The sequence below is a fragment of the Saccoglossus kowalevskii genome, chromosome 21 (assembly GCF_978046115.1).
Source record: "Saccoglossus kowalevskii chromosome 21, keSacKowa6.1, whole genome shotgun sequence".
In the NCBI taxonomy this organism is placed as follows: domain Eukaryota; kingdom Metazoa; phylum Hemichordata; class Enteropneusta; family Harrimaniidae; genus Saccoglossus; species Saccoglossus kowalevskii.
This window is the reverse complement of record NC_140661.1, coordinates 5,581,229-5,607,041: the sequence shown is the minus strand read 5'-3', so window position 1 is coordinate 5,607,041 and position 25,813 is coordinate 5,581,229. Positions and strand designations below refer to the sequence as shown.

Here is a 25,813-nt window from a genome sequence, read left to right as displayed (position 1 = left end):
CATTTATTTAAGGTAGCGGTCGACAGGGTTATGGGTTATGGGTAAACAAAAATAGTTTTCTTAAAATTAGCTAAACAATCTGACTGTCTATTATAACTGAAACATTTTGTAGCGATAAGTTGAATGACTGAATCATATAAAGCAATTAATAATGAGGATTTTAGTCGAATGAGTCTACGAATGTACGAATACGAATGTATTTCAATGACTCCTTTGTACAGTTGAAATCTTTTATATGAATTGCTCCGGATATTCCAGACACTTATACGGCTGCCAATGTGCAATCGGTGTCTTTGTTTTAGTTGTATTTCATAAAGCTTACATTTTATTCATAGAATATGACATTTTGGTTGGTTTCAATACTTAAAAAGCTAGTTGAAATTATAATTAGCGCAATATATGTTTTCTTGTATAAGACTGTATTTGAAAATGGGAAAATGAAAATGTCGATGTATTAGTAAGAACGTGCTCCAGATGTATATGTATATATTATAAAAAAAGAAACTCGCAAAATGTGGTGTTATCTTCTGCCCCTTTTACGTTAGTGGGGTATATTTTAGCAGTAGTAGCTATTCTATGTTAAAGAACTCAAGAAACAAATTCTTTATGTTTCTTCAAATCTTAATTTATTTATTCATTAATGCAATAAGATAAAATACATGCAAAATATTTAGTAATAAACATACATATATTAAAACATGTTCTAGGTGAAAGACGCACGTGGTAATTCCACATCGCTTGCAGGGTTCACACTAATATCTCCGGACCCGGACCAGCAATCTTCTACGCACTTTTTTTTTAAATTATTAAAAATACATCAGTATTTTAACGTACATTAAAAACATTCAAAATGTAATAGATTACGATGTCGAACGAAACTGTACTGATTTGAAAAACAGAATCTTCTCAATATACTATTTTTGAAAACGTGATGTAATAACATGTGATAACAATATTTAGCAATAGATATATTGACGTTTTGACGTCACTCTATTGCATCGTTGTGATATTTAAATTATGGATGAACAGGGAGATACACCATCAATGGTATGTAAAAAATTGATTGGAGAGGAAATGTGAAATTTGGTTGAATAGTGATGTGAGGTACAGTGCCAGAGGTAATATCATTTTGACATGTCTTTTTATTGAGTCAATGTAATGATATAACTACACCTGATAACACAATTGATCATTTCTATGCGGCAATTGCCTGATTCTATTCTGCTTATAATTGAGCCATATCACATAAGGCGAGCATTTTAGTTATCTTTCAGATAACATAACGTGCACAATCACGTTATATCATTTCAATCATTGAAGTATATTATTTGTCCAGGATTCGCTTCCTGTTTTGCAGTATAGCTCCCCTTTTCTTCCCTCATAGACAAATTTACAAAAGCATCAGACACAATGAAATACTGATTTGCGTTCGTGCTAGTTGCAAATTTAGCAATCTGCCACAAACAAAGTGAATTGATATACTGCACATTATTGTAATTTTAAAAAGGTTAAAGGTTTTATAAAATATAGTAATTTTACAACAGTAAGGCAGACACATTCAATCTGTGCAGTTATATATATATAGCAGTGAACAATATTAAAAACATGGGACGGAATATAGGAAAGTTTTATATATTTTTTTAGAATAAACCATTATCACTTTAGCCGCGAATGCACTTTACATCAACCCAATACTGTGATATGTAGGGCACATATCCCTACTTGTTGAATATGTTCTTTGGTTTTGGCATCGTAAAGTTGTGACTGATTTGCTATGATCACCGCCTATTTTTCACCAAGAAAGCATGCATCTATCTGATACAGTCAACTGAGTTTGCCTTTGACTTCTTAATCATATTGATAGGCGAACTTTTTTGGGATGTCATATTTATATCAGTCCATGCCTCGGTCAATGTCTGCTGTGAGCTTGTGTTGCCATTGCCGCTACCAGTTGAACATGTCTTGCTCTCCGTTCCATAATGGCGTCGGAATCTTTTATTGAATGCGGATTTCACCTAAAGTGATGAGTATAAATTACAGACATATTACGAAAGTTTAAACACGTACCACAGGATTCGAACCCGCTATAATGGGTGAGTAGGTGGTTATCTCACTACAACACAATAACGCACCCCTAAAAAATAGTGTAATGAGCGGGGACATGCGCAAGCCAAATATTTAAAGTTGTCACCTGCGCATGCGTCAGTTGGCCATAGGTGTAATTGTTTACAAGCAAGCGTCTACCCATGAGCTTTTGCGTTTTTAGCGTGTGTTGTTATCGTCGCTTGGTACTCAATTCATGCGCGTGTGCAGGGGACGACCTTCCCGCTTTAACGTCACAGAAAATACAATACAGAAGCTAACACGAATGTCCCCCATGTACGCCTGGGTATACTAATTAACAAGAGATTAAACATACTATGAAGACAAACTATGAAAAAAGACCCCCCTCCAATTACCGTGGTACAACATCGCGTACTGCATTATAACTACAAATGACGACAATATTTCATGGTTAAATCTAATACTCATTACAACAAGCGTTCAACCACGACAAATACTTTTGTCGTATGTTGTATTCAGAATTCCTGTAAATCGGTATCTGACTGTAGCAACCGTCTAATTGGTTGCACATGCGCAGTTACGGAAACATTGTCCACGGACAAATTGGCTTATGAATTACTGTAACAAACAAATTGATTCGTACGATAACATATAAAAGACATGTGCAGTGATTGTTATTAAAACAATTATAACATTGTTACAGTCAAATAATACTTGGTTCGTGATTAAATGTATTTACAAACATGCAGTCAACGACGTTAAAATTACCTGCTTTATTTTTCAATATTTTTGATAATTCTCACCTCGTCATTGAGACAGCAATGGAAAATAAACACAAAGAATCCTTGCAACGAGTTAACCAATGTAAAGAGATACTGAAATAGTAGAGTGTCCTCGTTCACAGCCAATATTCCAAACACCCATGTTAGTCCGAGTAGAGGTACGAGGATAACACCTGCTCTTATACCAGCCCTGAAATAAACATTCAACTCCGTTGTAATTTTTCCAGTGAATCGAACGCGTCAGCTCCGCATTCATTTCAAATTACTTTCTCCTCAAAAACGGACTGTCAAACAAGAAAAACGAATACCGTATTCTTAATCCCAAAAGTGAGTGGCATGTATGTGATGCGCGACTGTAATTGAATAACTTTCGTTCAATCAATCATTCACCTTGCCCTCTAATACTTGTAGAATATACGCATGTCTCCGTACATACCAAGATGTCAATCTTCGTATTCATTGCACAGCGAAGGAAAACCGACCAATAACTTCCAATAATTGCATTGGAATGTATTTCACTAGCTACGGAAATTGCGTTTCATCCCAGTCAGATAATTGAGTATATTTCGTATTTTTGTTGACACTCTTGTTAACTAATGTTGGTCGTATATATCAAACGAAAGCTTAAGGTCATCGGATACACACATTCTGCCAATTCTAATCGATCAACCTACAACTGATTCTTCCAGATTTAAAGTTGTGTTGACATCAACATTTTGTTTGAAGCTGTTGACATGTCAAATAGACTATGTACTGTAATAAATGAAGCAGATACCCCATTTGCGTGATATCTGCTCTGCCAATAGTCGAACATCACCGAGCTGTCCCGGTTGTGATTGAATTTTCAGCATCTTGAGGTGTCATCAAGATATTTCATAACGCGCGGAATTCTCTGTTGGACGATGAACTACATTACAAGATCAATATTTGATGTGAAGCATTTTTCGTTAGGATTAGTGTAAGATGCACGCTAGTGTCTTGAGTTGGTTTCTGTATAGCCATTGGTATAGGTCCCTTTCTTTCAAATTTATAGAACGCCTTTTTTACTAACTTTAAAATTACGTACTTCCTGGGTTTCGTGCTCACCGGAAACTGAATTTGAACAGCAATGCATGACGGGATGAATGGTGGTCAAGACAATAAATAAGTCGATAAGCGGCGCAATATGTAAGTTTTCAATGAGCATAACTTGTTCAATTATATTTCGTTGGTGTAGCTAGCACATTTTATAAGGCTTTTAGCAAAGTTTTGTTGGCATTACCAATTTAAACCGTTTCTAATGCACACATATGCACTTACATATGTTATATAAAATTAAATCATAATCCTTACTTAATCCTTTGTATGTCGGTCTTCTTAGCGTTGATACGAATACTCATAAACGTTCTGATAACCATACACAATACAATACAATTCATCTAAAATAAAAAAGTAAGGTAATATTGTTAAAACCATATAACATACCAGGGTAATAAAAGATAATGCCCATGTATTGTCGGTTACATCTTCATGCTAATATTATTGTACGTACTCAACAGATTATGCAGACCAGCTGAGACAATTAATTATTGTCGAGTGTTATACTTACTACAATAACGATCATAGCGGGCGCTATAAAGGCAGCCGGCAGGCCATCAACCAATGACAACCAGCAACTGAAACATTAGAAATTATAAACTGATAAAACACACCGAATATTCCAACAAGATTTATCTTTACAAAGGTAGATTATTGTTTATTTAGTCTGGAATCAAATACAAATATTCGTTTGAAATCGTTATGAAACAGTGACTGTATCGGGCGTATACATTTAATAGAGGAAAACATTTGCCACACTTGGTGGACAGATTTCTGACAAGTTTTGGATTCCGTCCGATTACCACGGAACTGAACTTGTCGTATACAATTAGAGCACGATAAATACAAATTAGTCGTGTTTTATTGAAATTGAGGATCACGCGTCACTGACATTACACGTAACTGATATTTGATAATTACACGTCACTGACATTTGATAATTACACGTCACTGATATTTGATATTATACGACACTGATATCCGATAATTACACGTCACTGATATTTGATAATTACACGTTACTGATATTTGATATTATACGACACTGATATCCGATAATTACACGTCACTGATATTTGATAATTACACGTCACTGACATTTGATAATTACACGTCACTGACATTTGATAATTACACATCACTGATATTTGATATTACACATCACTGATATTTGATAATTACACGTTACTGATATTTGATATTATACGACACTGGTATCCGATAATTACACGTCACTGATATTTGATAATTACACGTTATTGATATTTGATATTATACGACACTGATATCCGATAATTACACGTCACTGATATTTGATAATTACACGTCACTGACATTGATAATTACACGTCACTGACATTTGATAATTACACATCACTGATATTTGATTATTACACGTCACTGACATTTGGTAATTACACGTTACTGATATTTGATAATCACACATCACTGAAATTTGATAATTACACGTCACTGACATTTGATAATTACACGTCACTGACATTTGATAATTACACATCACTGATATTTGATAATTACACATCACTGATATTTGATAATTATACGTCACTGACATTTGATAATTACACGTCACTGATATCCGATAATTACACATCACTGATATTTGATTATTACACGTCACTGACATTTGATAATTACACGTTACTGATATTTGATATTACACGTCACTGATATCCGATAATTACACGTCACTGATATTTGATAATTACACGTCACTGACATTTGATAATTACACATCACTGATATTTGATTATTACACGTCACTGACATTTGATAATTACACGTTACTGATATTTGATAATCACACATCACTGATATTTGATAATTACACGTCACTGACATTTGATAATTACACATCACTGATATTTGAATATTACACGTCACTGATATTTGATATTACACGTCATTGATATCCGATAATTACACGTCACTGATATTTGATAATTACACGTCACTGACATTTGATAATTACACATCACTGATATTTGATTATTACACGTCACTGACATTTGATAATTACACGTTACTGATATTTGATATTACACGTCATTGATATCCGATAATTACACGTCACTGATATCCGATAATTACACATCACTGATATCCGATAATTACACATCACTGATATTTGATAATTACACGTCACTGACATTTGATAATTACACATCACTGATATCTGATAATTACACATCACTGATATCTGATTATTACACGTCACTGACATTTGATAATTACACGTCACTGACATTTGATAATTACACATCACTGATATTTGATAATTACACATCACTGATATTTGATAATTACACATCACTGATATCCGATAATTACACATCACTGATATTTGATAATTACACGTCACTGACATTTGATAATTACACGTCACTGACATTTGATAATTACACGTCACTGATATCTGATAATTACACAACACTGATATTTGATAATTACACGTCACTGATATCCAATAATCACTCATCACTGATATCCGATAATTACACGTCACTGACATTTGATAAGTACACGTCACCGACATTTGATAATTACACGTTACTGATATCCGATAATTACACATCACTGATATTTGATAATTACACGTCACTGACATTTGATAATTACACGTCACTGATATTTGATAATTACACGTCACTGACATTTGATAATTACACGTCACTGATATTTGATAATTACACGTCACAGATATCTGATAATTACACATCACTGATATCCGATAATTACACATCACTGATATCCGATAATTATACGTCACTGATATTTGATAATTACACGTCACTGATATCTGATAATTACACGTCACTGATGTTTGATTGGTTGTGATGTGATTTGGGCGTCTAATAAATTGTCTGATAAAGCATACAGACAATGATTTAATAGTTTGAACAAAAATATATCACGTGATATGAAGCATCAATTATATAACATTGGACCCTAACTAGACAATAAAACATGTTCCACTATTAATACAACTTATTGCTTTAAAGGGAATATAAGATTGTATTTTGTGGAATATGATTAACACTGAACCGTTCTCGGATTTATTCCTCTGTGTTACAGATATTTAAAATTGGTTGCATTTTGACGCATGCGTACTTACTATTGTTCATTCCCATAATATTGCCATTTGAGTCCCGCAGATATAGCCACGATGACTACTGGTATTCCCCAACCAATCAGAATAAAATGTAAAACCTTTGTCGAGTAATGAAACAAGTTTCTAGTTTTCAAGTACAGCTGAATTCCTTGTACCATCATCCAAAAAAAGGTGGCCAAGTAAAGATAATGCAGTAATACAGCAATACATCTACATAATATCTGGAGAAAGAGAAAGAAAAGGAAAGTGTGAGACAACATATGCGAATCAACAATAATTACATATTTGGACAGCGCAAACTCATTATTCATAAGCTAATCATATATATTGGTTAATGATTAAGTTATAGGTGAAGTGATCACGTCAAGAACATAGTCGAACGACCTTATTAAAAGATGAGTTGATCTTTTCTTCTTGGAATATAATGACGTATTAACGCAAATGTCAGTGATATTGGTGTAGAACATACCTTGTTTGTTGTCGCATTTATACCAATTATAAACGTGAACTGAGCCAACATTAGGGCCAATACCATATTTTGAAGAATAGTTATCCGATCCGAGTTTAACCTAAAACAAAAAATAAACGACTGGATGATCAAATTATAAATTCTGTTTATTTTAATTTTCATGTATTATGATGTATTCGACCAAACACTATATTTTGCTTCAGTTGTTGAAGGGCATACTCAGACACGATGGATTAGATTATTCAGAACGTCATCATCATTATTCATCATTATTCAGAATGTAATGTAGTCTAATTATTTTTTTATTATTAGTTATTACACTAAATTAAATTAGTCAATATCGGCCACAATAAATAAAACATCGCAAAAAACACAAAGATGGTCTATATATCATGAAAACACCGACATTAACTTAATTTCAGAAAGCTAAATTGATTTCATATCTTATTGTAAATACAAGTGCATCTCAAGAAACATGATTTGAATTAGGAGAAACATCACATTACATCACAGCACAGTACATTGCATCGCGTCACTCGCATTACATTCCTTGAAATGGCAGTCTTTAAAAATACTGTGGACAACAAATATAGCAAGAAGAAAGCGCAACGTAACACTTAATAATTCAAGAGTGATTGACATTTTTCGTACTCATCTGCATATTGTTATTATCATTAAACGACCTAATGGGCATACTACTATAGTAGACACTGCTTTGTAGTAACTTACCTAAAGTATATGAGTGTGATAAACGTCACTAATAATGCAGCAAGAGATATTCCACATCCTACAAATGTCAGTAGACTAAGGGCTTGTTTATGTTCTTCTGATATCTAAAAATAAAATAAGATACAATGAGTGAATGAGTAACTATACGAGACATTACGTACTATAATGTTTGAATGATTGAGCTAAGGTATTGGAATCTCATAAGGCAAAATGTTGTTTTGGGTTTTAACGTAATTTAATACTTGACCAAATAAGTGAATTGTTATTTAATTTTTTTTTCACACAAATAAAAAGGCTTAACAATGTAAAAAATATAGAGAACGCAATTACTATTGGTGTGACTCAAAACTGCTTATTATTTCAACTCAAATATTGTATCTGTTTTATATAAATAAATATAATAACGAAAAATTATAAAAAAAAACAATGCTATTACACAAATGATAGTAAAAATCACGGTACAGTTACCTGGTAGCTGGTAGGTTGCATGAGAACAGCAAAGCTCGTTAAATGGTTACATTTACATACAGTCTCTGTTTGGGTCGACTCAACTAATTCACAGCCTTCAGTGGACCACACACTACGAAGTGAACATTGAGGGCGCTGTTACATGTAAATCTGTGACTCTACATTATGTTTACTTATCACATGGTTATTCCGTTAAGTAAACTAACACGAAACAATGTAAAATACATTGAATACACGGTGAAATCAACATCTAAACATGTATATGCATTTCAACCAAGACGTGAGGTCCCGTGTTTCAAGATGAAATAAAACTCGCTAGTTTATAGTAGAGGTTACATTATGAGTGCGTAAATACTCCTACCTGTGGGAATTGGATAATTCGTCCAAAAATGTACAAAGTGTATCGTTGCCCATCTGTAAAATTATGTAATAGTAATTACCCATGATGCATGGTGTGAAATATTGATAAAAACACATTAAATTGTTTGGTTCTAATCATTTTATCAGTTACGAGTATTATAGTACAGATGAAACTTATTCGTTTAATATTAAGTACTACATATATTGATATATTGTGTTTACTAACCATATTGTGGTGGAACGTAATGAAAATATAATTTGAAAATGGCAGTGGCGGTGCTGGTTTTAGATTACTCGATATAATATTCGATCCTATTTGTCGATGTCTGTGGAGCAAATGTAATTTTCATTGTAGTGAGTGTTTCACATTATATAAACCAAGCAATATTTAGTCATTTTACAGTACAACAAAACACGAAGTTATGTTTTGAAAATAGTTATAACATACCCTTCCATTTTCGTGATTGCATTATTTGGGTTTCTGTACAAGACGTTGGCAATACCGATAGTACTTTCTGTGCCTGCAAGTAAATTAAACAATTAATAGCGAAAATGCACATTCAAACGGATTTACACTGGATACTAGGTAACAATACGTCACTTGAAAAGTCCCACCCTCTAGCGGCGAAACGCTTCAATTACGTCATAATAACCTAGATAGGGAAGATCAATTCCATTCGTAACGAAAACAGTGTTTCTACTCAATACATTATTGTTTTATGATAGACGACTACAGTTTGTGAAAGCGACGATATGAACGATCTTCTCTGTTGTCTATTCACGTCAAAACAACGACTAAAATACCCGACAAATTATTTTCACTGTACACCCACAGATACTCACCTTTATAATCACTAAATAAAGCAGACGGGATAGCAATATGTGTGTCTGACTCTTTATCGGGGAAAAGTATATCAGATAAAACCGTGATATCTCGTACTATATATTCAGCAACTGGAAATAAAATAAAATAAAATAATATATATGTAACAACCCTTAATGTATATCTGACCACAATTACGGTATATACAAACGGTAGGTACCCTAACTAAAAAATCTACCATCCACAAAGAGACAAAATACATTTCACCATTGATATTATTATTATTATTATTATTTCATGAATACAGTCAATGCTGTGTAATCTCTGCTTTCAAAGATGAATGACGTATGAATTGACACAGACATAATAGAATTCATCAATTCAGGAAGTCGTATGACGGCGGTTATTTAAATTGTCGATTATTCACTGCAATGATTGTACTACAATACAGTGTCATTTCATTGTGAAAACACGAATCCAGTGTATAGTTTGTTTTATTTCAAAAAATAAATTACGTACGTATATTTCCTTTATTATGATGAATTGATTGAATGCTATTCACATTCATGAAATCTATAACATGGTTTCCAAAATCATCCATATCGTCCAATAGTTGTGCTGCGGTATTGTCGTCAACGAACTACATACACAAACATAAATAAATACGTCGTTATAATAATAAGATTACATTAGTAATATATAAAATATATAAAATATGCAAATATATGCTAAAAACTATAATATCCACATACATATCCAGTTAAGAACGTAATGACGTTTATGTAATATACGATTAAAGAACGGCAGTCGTCTCGCTGCGTCCTGTTCGATATGGGACTCATAGCGACGTGTACAACGCGTGTAAAATACATTGTTTATTTACATGAAATTCGAACACGCGCTGCGCGACGACCACCGCGCTTTAATGTAATGGTACAGCACGTGAGTATTATCGCGCTGACTGGAAGGTCATAAAAGCAGTGAAAGTTGGTAACGGAATAGCCAACCAATAAAAATATACCGTTTTTTGGAGATTTATTTCATTCAAATTCACGAATACACAACCAATCACAATCGCTTAAACTTGTCTTCTTCATTTTGATTAGATAGCAGCCATTTGATGCTAGAGGCCGCGACTTATAGGATAGGCAACGTCGCTATTATTTCAAACTACACGGAATCTTACCTCATCCAAATTTTTCCACTGACTCCTCAAATTAACATTCAACAAATTGTCCAATATGGTTAAACTGTTCTGTAGTGATAAAAGCACAACCAATCAAAATCAGCAAATCAAAGTTCTGAGTTGAATGATTCAAATATATCAATATTGTTATCAGTTTGAAATAATTTGAAAAGTATTGAGCGTTATTATTCAAACCGGATTTCTGTCAAAGACACAATAATCTCACAAAATGCCCTGCTTACGCCCGACAGATTATCGAGCAAAAAAAATGTTGTCGTTAATCACTTAGATTTTGGTTAGTTATTGATTTATATTATTCAGTTTATTTTTGTTATAAATCATATTATATTTAAGAAAGTCTCAAATACTAAAATAATAGCAAATTAATATCAAAAATACGTATCTTACCTTAATGAATTCGCTTCTCTCAGATACAGTCAGATCACTGTCACGCAATGGATTATTCGCCAGTAAACTAACTAGTAGATCTTTACATATCAATATGTCTCGTGGATATTGTATCATATCAATCATATTATCTTTAAGTACAGAAATAGTATCAAGTGATGTGGTTGACTCTTTAATACTTTGTATGTACTAGAAACAATTAGAAATACATTGAGACGTGTCTCTATCAGTATAAACAGCTTCAGAAACTTCATCTAACATATTTGAAGATACGAAGTATCGAGTGCATACAACAATCTGTAATAAATACGTCAATAATATTTTGACTAAACTAAATAAGAAAAGGAATTATGTGATAGCAGTAACTACAGCTTGAGAACAAACTTTAGAATGAATATTTGAAACTTTCATGCATGATATTTATCGTTATATTAGAATAGATGAATGCTGTAGAATACCTCGTCATACAATAGCAGTAACGTTTCGTTGAAGCAGTAAATGAAGTCATCATAGTCGTTTAGTGTGTCGCACGCAGTGTGCTGATAGTCTATGAACAAAAGACAAAATGAAATATATTTATGTTATTTCGAATGAAAAAAATACATAGTATATATAAGGATATTATTAAGAATTATACATAATGTATGTCATTTATGCAAATGTACTGTGCATACTGAAATATATTTGTTTTATTTATGCAAGCAGATGCACGTAATGGTAACCCGTGAATATAACACCTCATCATATTGTGCAAAAAAAACAAAATTAAAAAATTGTGACACCGATTTGTTCAAACTAGACGTCGTAACAAAGCCATCTAATTTGTACTTGTGTAGCAATTCTAGAATCATAATATGAACAAAACACACTAGAATCATAATATGAACAAAACACACTAGAATCATAATATGAACAAAACACACTAGAATCATAATATGAACAAAACACACTAGAAACTTACATGTTGATGTGTCAGTTGTTCCATCCCTTAATGTCTCTGTTTTTATATCGCTTATTTCAATTGTCTCTTTGGTTGATGTTTCAGTTGTTCCATCGTTTGGTAGTGTAGACTCTATGTTTAAAGTTGACTCCTGTGACGGAGATTGAGGTGTTGTAGCGAGCACCGTAGTCAATGACTGTTTGTTCTCAGTTGTTGGCATTTGTGTTGTGAGTAATAATGTATCACAATTCTGACCACTGTATTCACTCGTGCAATTACAAAGATATCCACTGTAAGTATTTTCGCATTGGTCACCATTCTGACATGGCGACGATGAACATAGATCTTTTGCTACAAACAAACAGTAGAGCAGTTACCTTCAGAGGGCTTATGTGGATACCAGTGCAAAAATACATGATAACAGTATATTTGATAAGGAATTTGAATAAACTACGTCTATATACACTAGTAATACTAGTAATACTTCATGTGAAGTTCGTTGAATGTTGAATGTGTGACAATACTGATATGGTTTACCCTGTCAAACTGTTATCACAATAAAATAAAATAATGATGTCATTACTGAAACAAAACACAACGAGTTATTCTAAGCAGGAGCTGTTATCACAAAAAACATATTCAGTGGCGGATCTTGGGTTCCGGGACCACCCCCCCCCCGTTGAAAAATGTATTCAATTTGTTTTTGTATAATATATGAAAATCATTAACTTAGTCTGGCGATTTCAAAGTTTGGACCCCCCCCCCATAAAAAAATCTGTATCCGACCCTGCTATTGTCCATAAAAAGCAGTATGTATAAAGAGTCCAATATGGTGCTACATATAATAATAATTTATATAATTGATATTTACGTATTTCGCATATATATCTTTCTGCTGAGGAGCAATCTTTACTTTCCCATTCACCAAATGATCCACTTTTAGCCAATAATACACATTCTCCATCAACAGGCGTGTTTTTCCAAGGAATCGAATAATTGGTTTTCATAGATTCGTCACTCCACCATGTTTCTGTTATGATATTGTATCCAATCCAAAAATGATCATCACCCATATATTGTCTGAAAATGATCATATTGTAGAGAAAGGTAAATGTTTCACCATTATGTTGTATATCGCAGTGTTCAATGAATGAGTACATTGACAGTATCTAGCGTGGATGTGAATGAATAATATGTCAAATTTAGAAACATGATCTAAGTTCAGTAAGCAAATTATTCTACGTAGAACGTATTTGACTCGTAAGACCATCATGCAAATATTGTCTCAAAAACAGAATGAATCCTAGAATCTGTCCCATAGTAATATGTGTATATATCTTTATTATTATTATTATTATTATTATTATTATTATTATTATTATTATTATTATTATTATTATTATTATTAATTATTATTATTAGTTACAATCTAACTCACTTTCAACACTAGTGCAGTACTTACATCATGTAAAATATGAATAAATGCTTATCCCAGTCTGTTAAGCTAACCAAACTTCCACCTCTTTCGGGACATTCAACGTCCTTGGCATTGAAAAAATCAACTTTTACTGAATTTTCAAATTGTATGCATGTTGTATCATATGCCAGCCAGTCTGTTGGACACATATCCTCGGTCGCTGCAAATAAAATGATAGTCAAATGATTTCAAATTTGAAACGGCTTTTGTTGACAAAAAAGGAAATACATAATAAACCTTCATAAAATGTAGAAATGCCAACTATTTTTTTGTTACATAATCTCATTATACATAATAATAAATTCATATAACATTTGTACTTGGCACACTGACGATTAATAAAATATCGTATTCTCATTTTACAGAAAGATCGGTCATAGCCCCTTACATATTCTAATTTCAAAAGACGATAGAATATCAGTATGTCGTTATTTCAAAAAAAGTTGGTAGCTTTATTGATTATTCTATTTGCAAAGAAAGGAAAGTGGTAGCATATATCTTGACTTAATTTGACAACTTTAACTTTTAAACAGAGTTTTACATTTCAACTAGTCAACAATTATATAACTCCGCAATAAGATCAATTGTGTTCATTAGCTCGCTATGTGTACAGAACATTTGGGTAGATTAATTTTTCCAGATGTTGTATAGTTGATAAAACGTCTTTGCATACACGTGAATCGTTTGAACGGTTTTAATAATACGTACTTGATGGTCTTTCACAGACGTATTCATACGATGTACTACATGTCGCAGTGAACCATTCACAATTGTTGCCGTCATCTAAGTAAACACATTTGTCATTATCTGGTTCACTCGTTTCCCAATTACTATAGAGAATCTCTCTACCATTAGAATCATATTCAAATGTTGCAGGGACGGCGCCATTGCTTTGTATACCCATCCAATATTTCTTGTCATCTGATCTGCAGAGTGAAATAATATCATGTCATGTCATGTGTGGAGCAAAATCAAATCGAATTCTAAATCACGGTATAGTACCCCCTCCGATGTGTCGGTTAGGTGTTGTCTAAATAGTTGCAAAAAAAACACCTTTCAAAATCTCATCAAATGTTGAGGTGAAACATGAAAGGATTTTCGAATTTTAATCACAACAAACGACAAGTTTTAAATACACTAATCATCTGTGACCATAAAGTTATACAAACTATAACTTGCATATAAATGAATAAATTACTCACACACTTATTTAGTAGTTATTTTATACCAACAGTGTGTCAACTTATGATATTATTTCTAAATTTTGTCATGTTTATGCCCAGCGATTTAGTTAAATATTTTCCAGACCGTTGTTAAACTCATCGGTATTGAAATTAAATTGAAAAATGCATATAAAACAAATTTTTCGGGAGTCAATTATTTAAAGAAATTTACTGAACATATTTTGAATTTATTTTTCGAAAAATATTCAAATCAGTAATTGATTTCACCGAGTGTCTACAGCCACAGTAATATATCAAAACGCTAACAAGTATATATATATATATGTTGGTCAAGGAAATAAAGTGTTTTTAACGATTAGAAGTTCGCTTCAAAATGTCATCACGTCAACTCACATTTTACCACATAAATCATCTTTTTGAACCTCTGACGTAATTTCCACCAAATGAGCCTCCTTGCTGCGGCAAATGTGTCTGGCTTCAGTGTGCGGTTTACCATCGGTCATTATAAGGTAACACAGTAATCCATCTGAACTGACAACCCAACCCACAGGACACACTGAAAAAGAATGTGATATTAAGTCATACAAATTATACTCTATCAGAAAAAAACAAACAAATGACAGCACAGCATTTAACAACGTGCAGTGAAATCAGCTGGAACTGTTGTTGAGATGTTTTTTTTGAAAAATATCTAATAATTATGTGATCGATAATCACGCTATATGGCATGCTTGCTTATATAACTTCATTCACTTCGAATGCATTTGTTTCAGTTGAAACTTAATATATGTTTATGGACCTCGACACATTGTTCTTACTAACGCCCCTAGAGACGAAACACCTCTATGACTTCAGTGTTTTGAGGGAGCTCACGTCGTCTAAATTATTTTTATAGACTTAATAGTAATAGTTAATGTGATATAGTAAAAAAAAATCGACTATACATTTGAACGACATGGCAATGTCTATGAAAAGACTTGAATGGTAAACTTATTCGATACGGTCACGTTTAATATACTTAGTAAGTGTTACATTACCGGCCGCAGAGAATGACGTAAGCAGAATACCGATCTATGAAAAGAAAAGAAAGAATAACCAATATTGTCGTAACCACAATGATGTTTTCCTTTGCAATTGTACAAAATATTAATTCGTATCAATATAAATGTGTAATGAGATACCGTGATATGTGATGGAGACCTGACAGAAAGAGCCCTCTCGCGATTTACGAACGTTTGAAAGTGATCTCATTCCGTCCCGGCATTCCGTGCGCGTCAGTCGAATGTAGTTTCAACCAATAGCGTCAGAGAGTAGGGGCAGGTATTACAAACTTTTCGTATAAGCAATAACACTTGCAAACGGTCTGAAATGAACACGAATCAGTTCTTTCACTGATTCCCATTAGGAATTCAAAAAATGTAAGTTTCTCTTGCGATTTTGTGATCATCTCGCAATTCGCGCGAATCGTCAATTTGTTTGAAATCTTCATAACATATAACACTCATGCATACCCTGATCGTATAAATGTTTGACCGCACATAAACAACATGGATATTAAATAACAGTGTAAATAACCTACCAATAAGACAGCAATGGACATTACACCGTAATTCATGACGTTCGGATCTAAATGAAGGGAAACAAAATACATCCACAGTGAGATACAATGCAGCATTACAAATAATCCAAATATTAGGCACAATCTAATAAACAAACAGTTACCGATAATCATTCAGTTGCAATAATCCAAAGAGGAAATTAGTGACCAAGGCGTAGCCGAGATAGCTACGTATGTTACTATATCGAATGAATAGACAAAACAAAACAAAACTGAACATTGTATTCTGTTTCAATGCGTCATTTTTTCTGCTGTCAGGAACTGCGCATGTGATATCGAAGTCAATGAATATTTGTGTTTTTTAACTCAGTCAATGTACAGTTGTAATCTCTAACATGTGACTACGTTCTGTCCAGTCACTATAATATCTTGAACAAGGTAACATTCAATTCCAATTTGGTAAATATTGCTTTATGTAGAAAATTAATTTCTGCTTGGATAGTATTAACATAATGTCTTTCATAATTGCACCACAATCTACTGAGATAACAAGGAACGATCACTTGCGAGAATCTGAAATTACGTGACATAAAACGCCTTGTGTCAAATACATTTGATGCAAACCGCAGCGCCCGCTTGTGTCATTATAGCTTACATGCTACATGCAAAGTAACACTTAATGCTTTTTTTATATAAAATTGTTCATGAACATTTTATAGATTATGAATACATCAGTAAGATATTTATACTTCAGTTATAGTCATAAAGAAACGATCTATTTGCATGTGAAGCAGAACCATTTGGCGTGTATCGGGTAATTAATTTCATTGAGTATACATTTATTTTAATTTCATTTTAATTAATAAGCATATGCCTCAGCCAGCCGTTCTGGGCAATATACCACCATATGTGTTAGTACCACAATGCTGTTTTCTTCAGCTTAGAATTCATACATTGTTTATATCCACGTTAAATTAGTAAAATTTCAATTTGTCACAAGTAAAGCCTTTATCCTCACTATTGCAAAATTATGTACCATTTTTTTTCCTCACGTGAGATTGAAGGCGAGATAACTCGATAGGTATCATATATTGCTTTCATTCACAGACACCCCTGTATTAATACGTATATGTTTTGTTATTCTAACAAGCTACTTGTACGAGTTCAATATATGTGATTAACGAGAAACATCTAGCACAACATGTCAGCGTTATCGAAACTAAACGAAATGTATGCAAATTACAGTTACAGGAACAGTTACAGTTGTGTATGTTAATTAGAAAACGATATATTGACTGTTATATTGAATAATACATGTTATATACCTGTAATTAACACATCATAAATCAGCAGATAAGTACAAATAACAGTGGATGTAATTTTGAATGAATTGAGATGCGATTTAGTTGCTACCTTATATTACAAACAGGGAGATTATGCAACAAATGACAGCAAAAGCAGAATATTGGACGTACACACTAGATACTTTGCACTTCTCAATAATATTATAATAAGAATAACCGTTTTAGAGAGTAAGAACATAAAACACTCCCACTTGTAAGCGTTTCCAAGTTTAACAATCCCTGTAAGTAATCGGGTAATCCAGGAAATCATTAATTGAACGAGTTGAAGCGGTCGGTAAACTCTTTATAGACAAGGTTTCAACTGAAAATGATTGACTGTTGGATTGCACGGTAAGAAAATTTCTACCAACTATAGTTTTCATGAAGAATCATGCTATTAATGTACAACGTTCAACAAGAATTCCATTATCGAATATTATATTGTTTGTAATTGTCAAAATAGAGTACATTTCCCATAACGTGATTAATTATCTTTGCGAAATTATCAAAAAAAAATTGAAATGCTCACGTAATTATTATAGGCATCGATTAACTTGCATGAATGGCGTAAATTGAAGTGATTGTATAAGGAAACGTCACAATTGAAGCAATAAGTTCGGACTCCTTGAAGCCGGATTCAATTTCTACTGAATGCTGGCATTGTTTGCGATAATAGGAAACGGAATAGCACGTTATTACGTTTGGGCTTGTTATATGTTTAATTCAGCATTTGAAAGAATAAACCAAACCTTCACGGTATTAACAAAATAACAGAGCTAGAAACACGTTCCTATGTTATACACAGTTACTACCAACACTTGAGAATTATGCAATCAGACCAACAGGCATCGTTTTCAGAAATCAGTGTATACATTAACAAAATAAAATTTCCTCAAAAAATGCTTCCCGGCGTGTCCGTGATTATGCATTCAGACTAACACACTGTATATTTATTCAAAACAAATCTGTTTACAAAATATGTTTTCAATTTTCTTCAACATGACACTGTATTGATCGTAATATAAGCGGCAGGACGGATAATACTAGGAACATATTGCTTAAACGATCTCCAACAAGAATGGCTGTCAATTCTTTTCAATATTGGAATCTGAATTGTCTTCAGTCAGCTTCGTTGTGTTTCAGTTTACTGCAATCTGTTGAGCTACTCAGAAAATGTCATAATGATATTTTGATATTTTGGTTAACCTTGTTCATCGAATTTACATGGTGAAATAAAACAGTAGTCGTGAAAATCATTACAACGGATTTGGTCATAAGATTCACCATAGATCAGCAACTAACGTAATCTCCCCCCGTAATTAAGTGATTACACTCAGTGGCACCAATCAAACATAATTCCTAATTTATCGTCACTGGACTGTCATGAAAACATCTCAATGCACGTGATAGACACGTTTCTATCACGTGCTGACATTCATACGGAAAAATAAAGTGACGTTTTTATAACTTATGATTTCCGAATTATAATAATTACATAATCCAAACTCAGAATCAAATATATTTGTAATGCACTGTATTCACAGACTCAGGTGAAACATATTCTTTACATCGGTAATCAGGCTATAGAAAACTATCATGAAAACACCATCCCCGTACATTGGGACTTTGTAGATATAATAAACCGTCTGCACACAACATACATAGGGACAATTGATAGAGCTTTTAGTCTCAGACATTTGCTTGCGTAGAATTTGTACTCCTAATTAGTCTATACTGGGAACACAATGCTGAATATAACCTTGGGTACTCATTTCATTTTATCCAATTATTTTGTGTGTGTGTAAAGTAAACATACTATAATGTTCCATACGCACTGTGGTGTCATATATTGACGCAGTTGAATTAGTTTCTGAGGTAATAATGAAATTCGTCTATCTCGCAATCAATAATACCGCGATTAACGTATCAAAGGGAATGGTTGAGTGAGTATGCTCGTTATGGCAAACAAAATAATTGTCTCATGTTATATTTCGTTTGTTTTGCTTATCACAATTTAAATCTTGTAAGTAAGATTTCAATAAGGTCACGCGATATTCAATCATCATCGAAGCCGAACATATTGGATTGTTTAACATATATAGGTGTATTGCTACAGTATTTGTAAAATTCAACTTATTTCATTCATATCAATATAATTTTTATAGAGTTATATAGAAGACAAGTTTTATATTTATTTGTGTTCCGAGTAAGTAATTTATCGTATAATTAAGTAGTTCTTCGATATATTAACTGCTGCAGTTTAGCAGTAAACAACGCGTTAATACTTGAATTATTCAACCAAAATACGTAAAAAGTAAATTACAAATGTATATATACGAATAAAATAATGACGACACATTGTATTATAGCATTTGTATAGGTGAACGACCCACAAGAATATAGGTAATATCAAATAATGTAGTATGCATATATTAATAGTCTTACACATACACAGATTATGGACACGTTATCAAGACGTTAACAATATAATACATTCTCTACACGAGTCAATATCAACAATTTATCATGGTGTACAAGTTCTACAAGTCTGAGACATAGTGACGTCATATTATACTAATCGCTATGAGTGAGCAGTTGAAATAGATCTCGGTGATCATCGATGGCAGAAAACACACATTTAGATTAATGAAACGCATAAGTCGGTTATAGAATGAGTTATGTTCACACTGTGTAATGAAAAGATTACAATCCAAGATACATGATTATCGCTAGACCGATAACAGTACAAAAAACAGTCGAGCGCGTCGTAATTTATTCTAAGGAAGAAATGTTGCTAAAGGTGTGCAAATGTATCATGCGGTTTTACGATCATGATATGCCATGGCCCCAACTGTCCTTACAGAACGAGTCATTAAACAAGGATATCGAAAACATTGTAAGTAGGGTCGAAATATGTATTGAATCACATGAGTTTCATAACAAGCAATATTTATCCACAGAACACACCTTGCCACCCATACCAACAAGATTATGTGATCATTAATATAAATACTCACGTCAAAATATGTTTTGCAATCCTCTACAACACATACACTACATAGACAGTATTACGATATCTCTTCCCGGACACTGCGCTGCTTTGACAATGTTCTAGTTATACTACCCAGCCGCTCTTTGCTTCGAAATTAGAAACGCAAATAGTTTTGCGCATGCGCACAATTTCCACTTCATGCACTGAACCCAGAGTACAGTGTAACATCAAAACAGCCGCTGTTACCATGATAACAAGGTGTAATTATCACCCATCGGACAACGAGGGAAATATACAAACGTGTTTTATTAATGTGACTATTAATCCAAGAAACTATTTTTACATCGTTCATTTCGTCTGCTTTTATATTATAATATTAATAATTTCAATGAATATATGTTATGAAACCCATTACCAATTCTAATCAATATATGCTCACTGATATCATAAAGTGAAACGCTGAAACGTACATCAAACGTATATCACTGGTATATTATTTGCATATTAAACATTTGTCAATAGCAACAATTAATATATATGTAATATTTATTATATACACGGTTTGGCGTTTTTCGACATTCGATTACTAACTTAAATTTATATTTCTTTGTGGGGGTTATTATAATGGACCAACTTCAAGTTGTTGAACTGCACCACATGGACCATTGTGGTGAACACATGGACACAACTCGTATGTGTCTCTTCAATTATAGCTTTCCTAAAAGTATATAGAAAACTACCAGCTTGCTTATGAAGGCAGTTAATTAAAAAAATTTCTCAGAAATTATCGATTTAGATTATGAAAAAGGACGCATTTACTAGGTGATTCCGTGCCAGAATTTTGGCGCCAAAAATGTGTTAGTTTTGGGTCTGCTCTGTCATTAATATTCGAAATATGAAATGACAAAACTGGAATTCAATAGATGTTGGCGTCTAGAGAACTTGAAGCAATCCGGTGCCAACCTTTGTTCACGTGCAAGTGATTTAATGTACAACGTCTATGTATAAACATGTGATGTGTTTCTAGTGTCCACATCTCGGCGATCGCTGTTACAAATTGATACCAATGGCACAGGAAATGTTTTATCAAAAAAACAAATCGGAGAAAAAGAGTGATAGTTACAGCTGCTATTGTTTTAATGAAACGCAACAGAAAGTAATGTGTTAGCCAAACTGTGACAAATTGAATATACTGGCTCGAACACAGCTACAAAAGCGTTCATAGCGAAGACAAGTCTATAGTTGGTGCATGGAGCTTTCAAAAGATTAACCGGTCAATTAGTCGAAGAAACGATTCATGTAGAGCCGTACAGAACGTACCTGTATTTTATTCAACATATTTTAAGTAATGGTGAATGCTATGACATATAATCAAAGAAAATATAATCAAAGTTGTAATCTATTAAGAAGAAGTTTATATAGATACGATTACTGCTAATATGGCATTTGGTTTCATGCCTATCAACAGACACGGACAATGGTTTTCACCTAACGTACAGATGGTACCGTTTTGCCTAATCGAATCTAGTACAATGAAAATGAATTAAATCCAAGCATCATATTGTTGGTGACGGCAGTGGATATTCAAGACTAATGGAGAAACGCTCGTAATCGTATTATGGCATACATGGATTGAATCTAAATATAAACGTTGCCAATGCTAATGCTGCAAATCCCACTTTGCCGGATTGATCACACAATGCTTTTAGTTAAAACATGACATCAAAAAATATTGAGTTTGAATTTTATGATATTAAAAAAACAGATTATTATTTTAATAACCCTATAACAATTATATTTTGCTACTAGATTGAGCAATTTCCTACCCATTGGATGTGTCGGTGACCTTTATTAGGCGGGAAGTTACAAATCAGCGCGATCGATATAGACGTTTAACGGCGAACAAATCAAACGTAATACACTTTATTCATCGTGGCTCATAAAATCTTTATCACTGTCTCTCTGAAATAAAAAGTTGCCATTATAAAATGTCTGTACGTATATAGGTCGTACTAATAATCAAATATATAGAATAACATACTATGTATACATCAGTGAAGTCTCCATCAGCGCATAACTAAAATGACAGAATAACTGCCTATCTTGTCATGTCTATTTACTAAGTATATTTGTTTTTTTAAACATCACATTGGCAATATCGAGAGAGGTGTTTTCTAGAAAGTTACAAAATTCACAACATACTTAGAAACGCTTTATCTGATCTGGTACACGCTTAGCAAGAACTATGTATAGTAGTTTGTCTAATACATTTGCATTGTGACAACAAGATCCTGTCAAGTGAATGGCTATTCAATTTAACGTATATAAGCCAGAACAGTTCTGACAGTTTATCAATTTGACAATATGCTACTACTGAATGATTCGGGAACCAATCACCCTCTTTTTCTCTTTACTCAGAGGCAATGATGCCACAGGATACAATGGCCTATAATTATCCAACCCAATAACAATGTTATTACTAGTCATGCAATCTGCGGCTCTTCATTGGCTACTTAGTTCAGCTTTGTCGACTGTCAACATGAAATGTACATTTTAATATCCTGTATGTGAAAGTGCACTGAACCTGTTTCATTGCATGGCTGTGGTATATTGCGTGGACTAATCTTTGAAATGAGATGAGTGAGTATGTGTCACGGAATGCACATGTCAGCCTTCATAATAAGCATATCACGAACACAATTTCACCAAAGATGTTGTTTTGTTCTACTCTCAACAACAATAGTTTTTATAGGCTTGGGTGTAAAAAACAAACACATGAGAAATTTAGTTGTGATTCACGGCTTTTTGGGGTAGAAGTATTATTGTTTTTAAAGTTGCAATGAACCATTACATACATGCCTTGTGATTGAATTGAAATATGTAGGCAAGAACTGACTTCTTGTGAGTGTAAAACTCGAAAACGATCTACTTCAAAAATCAGTTTCATTTAAAATAAATGTTCTGTCAAACTTCGGTTCGCTAAGATTTGTTATTATTGAATGGTGATGAGCACTGAATGTTATCACCTGCACAGGCGTGAGTCAACTACAGAATGAACCGATAACCACGCACTACGAGTAATCAGTTGTACCGTGGGCAGTCTCCTGCTGTCTTCTTACAGTGAATTGCACAATTATTTGCCGTATTCTAAAGCATGTATGTGTCGTGCTATTATATTAATAGTCAAAACCTATGTTACCCACCCTATACTGATAAGGATAAACTCCGTAAAGTTACGACAAAAGCAATGACAATTATTTATGTTCGAATCCCCATTCACAAGCTAGTGTTAATACCAGGTACAACAATACATGGCCAATTTACTGGCGAGAGATGCGACGTTCTATAATGCAGTGGCGTATCCCCAAGCGTGCAATTTCGACCAAATTGGGCCTAATAGGCGACAATTTTGTAATAGTGACGATTTTCGTATATATCAGCTATTATTATATGATTTCAATGAAAGAACATCTATTACATCAAAAGCCCTTCAATGAACGAAATGTGATTCACATATTACCTACACAAAGAATTGACCTTTGCACTTAAATACGGTAGAAGCAATACAGCATATTTACCACGGCAATACCGCATGCATGCTTTAGTGTTGTGTATGTCGTACAGAGTAAATTGGCTATATTCTCTTCGACTCGACTGCGATCAAATGAATCTCGAATTTCCGCTTCCGGTTTAACACACTATGTGTTAAGACGTTTCAAAACAAAGTATAGGGTAGATAATAAACAAGTATCAGGCCTTCATTCCATGTCTTCTCTGCCGCCCATACCCATGATACAATACGCGAACCACGTTTGAGTCATTGGCGTTCATATTCAAGACACTGAATAGCGGGTGATCAAACCAAATCGGAGATAATAAAACTATTCGCACATTTAAGTCGTAAACAATGAACAGTGTTTTTTGTACTTTCAGATTTTAGCGATAAAAGCTTTTTCTTTTGTTGTTAAACGTTATTACAAATTGCTCGTTATTCATTCAGAACTATTGTAAAGATAATATTGCAATCAATTAAAAGTAAATACTTGCAATAACTGACAAAATCATTCATTATTTTGAGGACACACTGTTAAATTAATGACATTTTAATATATGACCATTATTTCCGTGTATAAGGAGGTTCAACCGGAATTCAATGTTACATGTCCTGTTCGTCATACTTCATCGCCTTTAGATCATGCCATGAGAATACAAGAAATGGGAGCACAAAATGTTTTCCGAGAAAACAGTAAAAATTTTCATTTTTACACTACGATGTTTCTACGATGTAATTAATTTTTTCTTCATTTTTTTCAATATTTTGATCGTCGACATGAGATGAAAACATAATATATTATCATTGGTATGAATTCTAATATTGGGAAAATATTTCAAAAGTTTACATATAATTCAGTGTGTTTTACGGTGATAATAGTTTTCCATTATATAAAGATTATTAGGATAATTTATCGCCCATAATGCATTGCTTATTTGTGAATATTTCAATTCGGCTTTAATGTATTTCTTGTTATGTAAAATAACAGTCCATGTAACTATAAATAATATAGACAGTAATTTACATATATGTCTAACAGTTTGCCGTGAACGACTACGCTTTACTCCACTGTACAGTATGAGATATTGTTCTAGATTTTGCGACTAATGTACATCAGAACTACATATGTTAAAGAAGAACTAAATAGAGCCTTATTTGGTATTTGTATTTCTTAAGTTATGTATATTGATTAACAAGGGGCATCGTCGACGTGGACTGATCTGAATCTTCGCTTTGTTAAGTCCACACTTCCCTGACCATCATAAGC

At 33.2% G+C, this 25,813-nt stretch overlaps 1 protein-coding gene across 1 annotated transcript; it reads right to left on the bottom strand.

The window, feature by feature from the left end:
• Positions 1-600: 600 nt before the first annotated feature.
• On the bottom strand, positions 601-21,139 carry LOC144344196 (adhesion G protein-coupled receptor L4-like). The gene is made up of 24 exons (XM_078006271.2): positions 21,019-21,139; positions 16,680-16,726; positions 16,138-16,171; positions 15,494-15,656; positions 14,625-14,842; positions 13,902-14,076; positions 13,311-13,519; positions 12,461-12,790; positions 11,958-12,046; positions 11,500-11,688; positions 11,092-11,160; positions 10,425-10,545; positions 9,926-10,036; positions 9,531-9,603; positions 9,309-9,408; positions 9,084-9,136; positions 8,723-8,834; positions 8,255-8,358; positions 7,526-7,625; positions 7,060-7,277; positions 4,435-4,501; positions 4,179-4,264; positions 2,868-3,036; positions 601-2,015 (listed from the first exon to the last, which is right to left on the bottom strand). Exons 2-24 carry the CDS (start codon positions 16,713-16,715, stop codon positions 1,812-1,814), a joined length of 3,030 nt encoding a protein of 1,009 aa, XP_077862397.1. The 5' UTR covers positions 16,716-16,726; positions 21,019-21,139; the 3' UTR covers positions 601-1,811.
• Between the last annotated feature and the right edge of the window lie 4,674 nt (positions 21,140-25,813).